Below are 11,348 nucleotides of genomic sequence, written 5' to 3' on the forward strand. Positions count from 1 at the left end.
AGCTATTTCATGCAAGAAATCATGGGTATAGTTAGAGTTGGCAATATGGATAAATGGTTCATAATTGATTTTGACTTAATGGATGGTGGATAAAATTTATCCATTAAATAAAAATCAATTATCCATTTAAATATTTTGGTAACTTTTTTTTTTGGTCATATCCTCGGTATGCAGTAGCCACTTTGGGCCCTGACTAATCCGGAGTTGAGCCAGGTTGCACCCCATAAGAGGCGCAAGCTCTCCCAGCACCTGTCTCTCCATTCACAAGACTTGAACCCGAGACCTTGCTTAAGAGGAGCCAAGCGCCTTGCCAGTCAAACCAAGTACAACACTTGGCCTAACAGCAAGGGTGGTCCCTCTCGTTTCTCAGCATCAGATGAAACTTTCATCATGAAAACATTTCCTTTAATGCATGCCACAATAGCACAAGACAGAAACATGGTTTTTAAGTAAATGGATATATGTGGTTTTTGTGGATAATTCATATAAATCCATTTAATTAATGGTTTTACTTTGGTCAATCATTTAAAACCAATATTATAAATGAATAATCCAAATCCATTTAATTATGGATTATATGGATAGATAAATGGATCTCAATCCAAATTGCCACCTCTAGGTATAGTTATCATTCACCTTCTATTGATTTATCTTACCAAGAATTTAAATTAAGGTTATTATTTATCAGAAATAAATGTTCTTAGAATGTTTGTTGTGAATAAGCATGTTCATGATATATATATATATATATATATATATATATATATAAGCCACTTATGGATATAGCATGTTTGCTATATATTACTAAAATTTCTGCATCACATAGTGAAATTAGTCCTTTATTATTCAAGTATTACATGAGGAGGTCTAATATCCAGTGTGTTTTCATCATACTGATTTTAGTGTTATCTAAATTACTTTTTCTGGGGTTTCAAAAACTTTGGCTTATATCTGATTCATGTCGATTTTCAGTGTATGGATGATAGAAGAATTTGAGTGTTGGAGAAGTAATGTGTAAATGGCTACCGCCCATGGGACCTCATTGGGATCAATCATCATGTATCCAGATAAAGCTAACATCCCAAGAGGTGAGAAGTCAAATTGATTTGAATTACGAACACAATTTGTCATTCCGTTTTTTTTTTTTTAAACAAAAACAGATAGCTGACCTTTCCATTATCAAGTAATATGTTTGGAGCTCTCTCCTGGTATATACATGCTTACCTATTCGAAGGAGGGAAGGTTATTTTAAGGCAAGTCCAGTGGCGCAGCTGGATTTATGCTTGATACTAAGGAGAAGTTTGAACATTTTCACCAATTATCTGCAAAGGGTGTGCAATTTTGCATTACGATTTTGAATATTTTCGCTTTTTTATTATTTATTGTCACTCGAGAACACTTTCACTTGTTATCCTCAAAAGGCATGCTTGATTTTTTTTTTTTAATTTTTATAAAAGGAAGAGCATTGGAAAGAAAAAAAAGGAGAGACAAAAAAGGAACAAAGAAAATTGGCATTTTGAATAGTTCTTTCCGCAAATTTTTTGTATCCTTTAAGGAGTAAACTTTATCAGCTACTTATGAATTTAGACTAAGAGGAATATGGTCACGTGTTTTTTTACTGTGCATATTTTTCTTGTGTGTGTAGGCACACCAGTATATATGATGTATTAGATTAAAGAGGAAATATAGTGGTTAAGGTTGAGATTTCAGAATTTAAAAGTTCTGGAATCTAATCCTCCTTTCCAATTCCCATCTTTTAAATTCCATTCCTCTCCTGCTAGAAATAATTTTTTTTAAAAAAGAAAGACATAACAAAAATGTGTTCATATGGCTCATTTCGCCTTTTCCATTCCGTATTTCCAGCATTTTAAGGAATTCGCGGCAAATCATATCTGTTGGAAAATTTGCAAAGAACTGGCAAATATTGTAACAAGAATTGACTTCAAATCGTGATAGATATCACTTTCCTTTAGACTTTATTTGTCCGGTATAACGTGCAATAACCTTGGACAAATATCCTTTAGGATAAGATGAAGTTTATTTGTCTTAAACTCTTGCACAAAGCAAGACAAACCCTTTGTGAACTAAGGAGTGCTTTTTGAGAGAGTATAGAATAGTAGGAAAGTGATTTCTCTACTTGACCTCTTTATATAGGAAGATTGTTTGGGAAACAAAAGGACTCATTAAATACTTATATGAATAGATTCAAAGTATTGTGTACACATTCATGCATTTTAATTCATGCATCTCATGATCTTTAAGATCAAACATGAATCTATGCTTTCATTCAAGAATTCCCATATACATGAATACATTCATAAATGAATGTACATTTTAGAAACATTCACAATACTATACATGTACCAAAACCATTAATGAATATACATTAATTACATGTATGTACATCATACAAATTTTGAAAAGTTTCCAACAATATCTTCAAATTTATTTTGTTTAGATTAAGAAAGAAAGTTTTCTCTGCATTTTCTTCCATGAACAGTGAACAAAAATTGTACTTCAACAACCACAAAAAGTAAGACACATTTGAAGCTCCAAAAGAAGTTGGAAAGAGCTCTGTTTAGAATGAGATAATTGATTTCCGTCAGTGACAGATGCCGACTTCACTCGAAAAGCGACGTAAAGAATCATGTGGCCAGTATTTCATTGGATTTGCAGGCTAATCCAGCAGCCTTAACAGTGAAGTTACATGTATGCATCTCATATTTCTGTAATTATTTATTAAAGTGAAATGTCTATATTTTTTATTTTAAACATATATACTAATTAGTTTTTAATTTTTTGAGTTCGATTAAGTTCAAACTCAAGTACAAGTTTTACAGAATTTTACATAGAAAGTTCATTAAATTCGAATTCGAATTTAATCTTGATAAAATTAGATCGAATTCGATTCAATTGGATCAAAACTGAACTTGATCCGTCCCATTTGCTACCATTATAACTGTCAGATATGACATGTACTCAAGTCGGCACATAGAAAGCTTTTTGTTTGAAGAAACGGATATGAAAAGTTACATAAAAGAACTTGTACAAATACAGCAGTCAAATAGTACAAATACATCAGGGAATAAATCCAAAGAATGATAAAATTCTAGCAGAGGGACAGTGAGAGAGTTTGTATCGATGGAAACTTGATAGCGATCGTCAATAAATAATAATATTCACACTTGAGGAGAATTGTGGTAGTAAGTAGCAGCCATGCCATTGGGTAGTTAAGCTTAAACAGGCTCTTGCTCTTATTGGATGATTTCTCCATCTTTGATGTCCTTTGCCTCCTTGGACTTAAATTTTTTTCTGAAACCACTATCAGTCCATCCTTTAGATAATGAGTGTATGGTTGGGAATATTTGGATTAACTTTAGGCCTTCCTTTCTATTATCAACACTTCATCTAAAGCCCCACCATGTTAGGTCACTCTGAGGTGTGTCTTAATTTCTTAAGATTGTTTGACAAAAATAAAAATAAAAAAAGTGTTGTTTCATGAAGTAATTAAACTTTTTTGTTTTAACTTGAAATTTTGGAAGAAGAAAAGTTTTTTCTCTCGAACATATATGGGGCAATTCTCATGATGTTTAAATATGAAGGAAACTAAACCAAATTTTCAAAGGTGTTACTAAAATCAACTGAAAAGAAAAAGAAAAGGAACATTGCAGTGGATATAATAAATGCAACTTACATTTAAGAGTGACAAATAACTAATTAATCTCGTTACTCAATAGCAATTCAACTCAAGACAATCTCAACCAAAAGATTAGTATAAGATTATCATACAGAGAAGAGATTAGTATAAGATTACATCTCCTAAATATGTCAATCTATCCAATCCCTACAAAAATTTTTAAAAAAAAATCGATGCCTTTAGATTGTTATTGAGTTTAAATGTTTTTCATCTTGTCAATATTTCCTTAATAATATGGCACAACAACACAATTTTACATATTCTACGGGATTTATTTGATACAGAACTAAACTTTGACTATGAGTTAACGCAGCGCTTGCATGAATCAAAACCACACAATACTATACATTTGCTATAAGAAAAAAAAAAAAAAAGACAGCGACAAAGAAGAACGACACAGCGTACCAGACTCTTGAGTCCTCTGAAATGAATATTTTAGGTTCAAGCCTCAAGGTTGGTTTGTTGATTAAAAAACCTTACCGTCCAGTGGGATTCGTAATCTCAGAGAAAACACTGTCAAACCTTGAAGTTGTCACTGCTTGCCGTGGATGTCCAAGTTGTAATACCACCATCTCGATCTTGCCAGCAGAATCTTGGTCACCTCCTGATTCAGAAATCACATCCGTATCATCATCGGTCATATTTTGCACATCTCCTCCATGCATATGCAAGGGAAATGGATCAGGTCGACCACCCTCATTTTCAGCTGCCTCCTGGACTTGCAATGCAAATTCAAGGCCACCAACTACATCATCCATTCCCGGTCGTTGAATCCCTTGATCGTTCAAACAATTAATGGCCGTTTCAGCAAAAATCCTCAAACATTGGGGAGCAATCTCGCCCTTCACATCTGGGTCCACAACTCGATGGATAATCCCTTTTTTGTAACACTTCTTGGCCCATTCAGCCAAATTCACCTGCTCCTGGGGTAAGTCTAGAATAATAGGTGCCCGACCACACAAAACTTCAAACAAAACCACCCCGAATGAGTACACATCGGACTTGTCCGTCAATTGCTGTCTCGTGTAGTACTCCGGATCTATGTAGCCGAAACTCCCCTTGACCTGCGTACTGATATGGCTGTAAATCCCACTCGGACCGAGTTTGGATAATCCGAAATCCGAAACTTTGGCCACCCATGTCTCGTCCAATAATATGTTGGTTGACTTTACATCGCGGTGAATGATAGTGTGCTTGGTGCCTGTGTGGAGATAATCCAACCCTTTGGCGGCGCCAATGCAGATTTGAAGGCGTTGTTTCCATGGGAGCGGTGGATTGTCTGTTCTATAGAGATGATCGCGGAGGGTCCCATTAGCCATATAATCGTAAACCAAGATCATCTCACCCTTTTCATCACAGTAGCCTATCAAAGAAACCAAATGAAGATGTCTTAAATTTGATAGCAACTGGATCTCGGTTTGGAATTCGCGGGCACCCTGTCTTGATGAAGGATTTAATCGCTTTATCGCAACCGTGGTTAGATTGTTGTCTATGTACCCTTTGTACACGTTTCCAAATCCCCCGGTCCCAACCACAAACTTGGCATCGAAGTTGGCAGTAGCGGATCTAATCTCTTCCAACAAAAATCTCCTAAGCGACGATGAACCTGAAGCTCCAGTCTTTGTTGACCTTGGTGGGGTTGAAAGTGGGGTACAAGATGACTTTGGAGCACTTTTCTGGTCCAAGTCTTTTACCCTTCTCTTCCATCGCCACCGGAAAATTAAGAAACCAAGGATTAAAATCAAGGAAACCCCTCCTGCCGCCCCTTCTCCAATGGCAGCAAACAGTACCCGAGGTTTTCCGGGACTCCCCTTAATCGGTGACTTCTTGTTTGATGCCAGAGAATTGGGATCCTTCGATAGATTAGGATTGGTCCCGCCAAGACTGCCGTCGGAGGTATTCAATTTGAACAATTCTAAGCCATTCAAGATTGCATCGGCATATTTTGGTTTGACGTCAAGATTTGGGTGCAGAGCAAGAAACAAGCCTTGCTTGGTCTGGCGACCCTCTGGTGGGTTTGGAACGAACACGAGGTAGTCTCTGAGAACTGGGATTCCTTGGCCGCCTGCCCAATGAATAACATCAGCTCCTGGCTCAGCTATTCTGTTACTTATAAATATTATGAACACCCGTTCGTAACCCGCTGCAATCAAATCAGGATCAATCTCACAAAAATGCAACCTCATGAGATAATAAAACCCAGAGTCAACAGGGAACATCCAGCTCAAGTTGAAGTTGGTGCTGAACTTTCCCATCGCCCTTGCAGTAGTATACACTACTGGGGGCGCGGTGTAATTTGGGGTCAGTGGAGTGTACTTTATGGCAATTTCATCATTGCTCACTGGATTTCCTTTTTTAACGTCCCAGAGGAAATCGTCATCTGGAGCCCATCCCCGGAACATCCCACTATCGTCCACCACAGAAACAACATCACCTCCTACGTTGAGCCTGTAAAGAGCTTCAAAGGCAGTCCTGTCCTGAACAAACTCGAACTGGCCATCCATGACTTTGAGGTTATCAATGTTGCCCATGTAGAGATCGTCTGGGATTGAAACAATTTCAATTCCATTAACGAAAGCATAGGAATTTGAAGAGGGCAAAAAGGTAACATTGAGGAATTGATTCATATATTGAACGTTGATGATATATTCTTTTTTAACAAAGCCTAGTGTGAATAAATCGGTAGAAGCTGTGAGATATGCACTGAAGTTACTGAGAAGGGTGTAGTTATTAGCTGTGACGTTGAAAAAAGACTCAGTTGTTTTGTGACCGCCGGAGTACGAGGTAGGGTGGAAGTAAAGGCGGAGGAACTTTTTGCCTAGGCTGACTGGGAAGGTGTAAGAGAATCGAGAAAGGATGATTCGGGCGCTTGAAAAAGGGACTTCGCTAACTGAGGAGTTGAATTCAGTAGCTGTGACTGCTGATGAAATATTTGCCATGTCATTCGGTGAGAATTTTGAGCCCGCGTCACCGTCCCAGTTCCGGCCATCAACTGAGGTTGAATTCGAGGATGAGCCGCAGTTGATAAGGATATAATCTGTGGGGGTGTAAGGCGGAGTGCTGCCAGTGGAAGCGATGACAAACAACAAATTGAAGAGAAAGCAGAGGTATACAAGAAGAGTGAACATTGGAACGCAGACTTGCAGGGAAAATATATATATATATATGGCTCAAATGTTCTGATGGAAAAATTGGTCGTTATTCCATTGAATTGTAGGATTGGGATTTCGCCATATGTCTTTAAGAAATGTTGTGGAATTTAAAGTCCCCAATTCAGATGAAGAAGGAAACAGTAGTAGAATTAACATCATGAAGCGAGTATGGTAGTGTCAAAATGAACTCTTTAGCGTGGACTTGTTAAGTTGGAAAAGTCAAGTCATTGGGCAGATTTAATGCATCAAGTCATTAGGCCAATAAAATGCACGCGTATTGATTTATTCTCCCAAATAAAGCTTACGAGAAGCAGCTACACCATGGCAAATTATTAGTTGCACTTCTCTCCTTTTAATTTCAAGCAGAAGTCATTAAGATTTGCATTTAGGGTCTGTTTGGTTGGAAGTAAAATGTTTTCCTTGGGAAAATATTTTCCGTGGAAGTAATTTTCCATGAAAATCATTTCCCTTTCATCATTTTCAGGTGTTTGGTTAGCTTATTGAAAATATTTTCTTACTTCATTTTTCTGATATTTGTTTAACTTTTGAAATATTTTCACTTTTATCTCTATCTTTACTTTCTACACATTATAACTACATACTTCTTCCCATGCAAAATAAGAAAATTTATCTCATTGTTTAACTTTAAAAAATCTTGGAGAAGTGTATATATGAAGCAATAAACAAATTGCTGGTCATTTAGTGTCAAATATCAATCACATGCAATGCTTATTGTGACATATATCTTGCACTTTCACTGTTGAAAGTTTCTCTAGAAAAGAATGTCCCTATTATACATAATTAATTACTAGCATAGGATGAGCAGGATGAGGTCTTTTTTTATTTTGAATATACTAGGGGGGGGTTGGGTTGGGTTGGGTTGGGTGGTACGGGGGAGGGAGTGTAAGGAAGAGGTCTTGGGTTCGAGTCCTCCTGTTTACACTAAAAAAAAAAAAACATACTATAAGATGTTTTCAGTAAGTTTGGAACATACTACAGGCGGGATGCATACATTTAGGAAAACAACTTCAGTAAGTTTGGAAGGGAAGTTGTTTTCCATAAGATGAGTGAAAATATTTTACATAGGAAAATGTTTTCAGTAACTTTTGTGCAACCAAACACGTGAAATTAGGAAAATATTTTCCTGGAAAACATTTTCACCCGAAACAAACGGACCCTTAATCGGGGTTTTCTTCATCTAAGCTTACATGATTAATCGATGGTTATGTAACCTAGAATTACGGAGCAAAATTGGCTTAGAAGTATGATGCATTCTCTTGGTAATTTAATTTTATTTTTGAGAAAATGATCCAAATTGTCACTTTCAAACCATGCAAAACTTGCTTTAAATTTTGAAAACATACCAATATCGCTCCATAACCCAATTCCGACCAAGTTTCTGGCTTAGAGTCGTATGCCCCAACCACATGCGTATTATATCAGGAGCCAAATGGAAAAACAAAATTCTTCCCAATCAAAACTAAAAGAGAAAATGATGAATTTCATCCCTTATATTTTTGCAAAATAGTTTTTATGTCTCACATATTTAAAGCTTGCAAAATCTATACCCTTACAAGTTAAAGATGTACTACTAATTTCGTCCAAAAATCAAGTTTTTATCAACTTCTAGGCAAAGGGTTGCACACCCTAGCTACATTACAATATTTCAAGGCTATTAATTAACTAAATGACCAAAACAAAAGCAAACGGCGAATTAAACCTCGTTGCTTCGCTGACTGATACATGTTTCGTTATTTGAAGGACACAGTAATGCATAGCCACCAAGCCAGAAAAATTCGACTGCAAATTGTTGATGTAGTAATTTGTAAAAGCTAGATAAAATTCTTCTATGTTTCAATGATGTTTACTTTTTCTTTTTTGGCTTGCTCTACTTTTACACTGCTCTCATCTGTTGTTTTATCAACAGATTCATAGACGAATTTTTCCTGTTCCATGGGCATGATTATATATTTTCTTCAAATAATCAACATGTAATAACTAGTGAAGCAACGAGATCCTAGTGCGACATCTACTTTTGGCTTCGTCATTTCGTTGACCAATAGGCCTTGAGATGATTTACATATGGTTGGGTATGAAAGTGTATGGAGACATGGTCAGGCTGAATGTTCTCGGGTGGAAAGTTGATTTAGATTTGGTTTTGGGATGAAATTGGTACATGTTCAAAATGACAGGGGTGGTTTTGGATTCTTTTGAATGTGATGGATGAAAGAAAATATTTTCAAATCAGTGAGGAACAAAGTTGGTCATTTTCTCATTTAATTTTAGCAATGCTTTAAAATTCAGACCGTTAATTGAACCGGTGAGGTGCTCGAGTCCAGGTTCAACTGGTCAGACCGGTTCAATCCTGGTTCAACAAATTTTTAAAAAAATAATTTGTAAAAAATGCGCAAAATAAGATATGCAATGAACTAATTTAAAACTTTATATGATGGAAAGTTTAATATTTTCGAATAACTTGGATTTTCAAAAATAAATTTTTTAAATTATAAGTTCAAACAAATAAATTTCATCTCAATCTCAATTATATCTACCAAAAAAAAAAATCTTAAATCCAACCCAAAAATACCAAAATATTTTGAAATTATACAAAATTCACGTCTATGGGAATTTAGACATTGTGAGTTTAAATTTTAATTAATGTTTTTGGGATTTAGAGATTGGAATTAAAAAAAAAGTTTGGAATTTGAAGGAAGTTATGAGAATCAAAACTAGAAATGCAAACTTGATAAGAAACGAAAATGAGATAAAAGTGAGTAGCTGTGGCATTTAATAATTAGTCTTTAGGGTTAAAGAAAAATAATTCTTTTTAATTTTTTTTCAATTTAATTGACAAAAACAAGACTAAAAGATGGAAGAAAACATCAATAAATTAAAACTAAAGAGGTTTGATTAAAAACGGAGTGACAAAAGAAAAGAGGAGAGAGAGAGAGAGTTGAAAATTAGAAAGAAAGAGTCATGAAAGGATGAGATTTTATAGGAAATGGAGAAAAAAAAATGAATGTTTGTTTTATATAAATGTGTTATCAAATAAAACTAATAGGATGTGCTGGTACAATAGTTACTACATTGGTCTTCTATCACAAAGGTTTTGAGTTCGATCCAAAACTTAAAAAAAATTGAGGGGAATGTTGAAAAATCGGAAATCACTAGTTCAACCCGGTTCACCGATTTTGACGGGTTTGATCGGTCTTGACCGATTTTCTTACAAAGTCAACTTCATTATAGAACCGGACCGGTGCCACGGCTTGTTGAATTACGAACCGGCCGGTTCGATCTGATTTTCAAAACATTGAATTTTAGAGGGGAAGAGTTTTACCTTTCAATTTTGCCCCTAATATATTAAGTGCGTGCTTGGGGTATGTAATTCTTAGCTAGAGAGTTGATCGAATTTGATTTATGGGACTAAAGTGGTATATTTCCAAAATAGGCATTATTTTATGAATTAATCTTCTATATACTGACAGTGTATACACTTTCACCATTAGATGCATGACATGTAATCCGAATTTGAATTTGAAACTCAAATTTTGCATATGTGTCGTATATCCGATCGTGATAATGAATACATCGTCAGTGTATAAAAGATTTACTCTTATTTTATACCATTGTAAGTGTGGGGCACGAAAAAATCTTTTCTAAAAAATAAGGGACTAATTGGGTCTATTTTTTTTTATTTTTGGGCGAAGGTGCTTGGTACAAAAATCTATTTACCATAGCTGTGAGAATGAAATAAGAGGATTTACATTTAATTGATCAGAACTTGATTTTGGGGTGCAGAGATGCTGAGAACATCCATGATAATTTAGCAAGAAAGAAGGAATAAGGACATAGAAGTTTTCTCCTTTCTAGTGGTGGGGTTAAATTCTTATCATTTCTTGTCATCCTCGAGCAAGTCTTTTGAGCAACGTTACTTTTTTTAAATTCAAATGATCGTCATTTTTAGAAGACAATTGTAAGTTATCTTTGAAATTACAATGACTAAAATTATCTTTTTCTATCGAAAAAAATATCAAATTATACTGTAAACATTAAAAATTATTATGTATATCTTGGTTCAGGTGCTCATTTCCCTTTATCATACAATGTAAAGGAATGGTCTGTCCTTTGGAACATCCAATAAAATTGGAACGATATAGAGAAGATTTGCAAAGACTATGCAAGTGTGACACACAAAAATGAGAAAAAAAGGATGCTCTAATTTTTTATTGGTGTTGGTTGCATGGTTAGGTATTGAAATACAACTCGAAAAAAGATTGGTGGATAAAATCAAAAGATGCGTGAATAGTAGAGCACACTTGGCAATTTCCTTTCTCTTGAGCATTGGTCTCCAAAGAATTCAAAAAGCTCTTCAACCCCTACCCCCCAAAAACAAAACTAAAAATAATCCTTTAATGGCAGAAGAAATACCAACACGAGTTGATTTACAAGTTACAACTCATCGGATCTACAAGTTACAACTCATGGAATTATGTACTTTT

The 11,348-nt window shown here is 35.4% G+C and overlaps 1 protein-coding gene and 1 pseudogene across 1 annotated transcript; one reads left to right on the forward strand and one right to left on the reverse strand.

Moving 5' to 3' along the window:
- Positions 1-3,893: 3,893 nt before the first annotated feature.
- LOC113772906 (receptor-like protein kinase FERONIA) lies at positions 3,894-6,842 on the reverse strand. Its single transcript, XM_027317407.1, has one exon. The coding sequence runs from the start codon at positions 6,823-6,825 to the stop codon at positions 4,174-4,176; it is 2,652 nt and encodes an 883-aa protein (XP_027173208.1). The 5' UTR covers positions 6,826-6,842; the 3' UTR covers positions 3,894-4,173.
- A 4,122-nt stretch (positions 6,843-10,964) lies between these two features.
- Positions 10,965-11,074, forward strand: LOC113776602 (annotated as a pseudogene).
- Positions 11,075-11,348: the final 274 nt, after the last annotated feature.

This window comes from Coffea eugenioides, chromosome 6, assembly GCF_003713205.1.
Source record: "Coffea eugenioides isolate CCC68of chromosome 6, Ceug_1.0, whole genome shotgun sequence".
NCBI classification, from domain to species: Eukaryota; Viridiplantae; Streptophyta; class Magnoliopsida; order Gentianales; family Rubiaceae; genus Coffea; species Coffea eugenioides.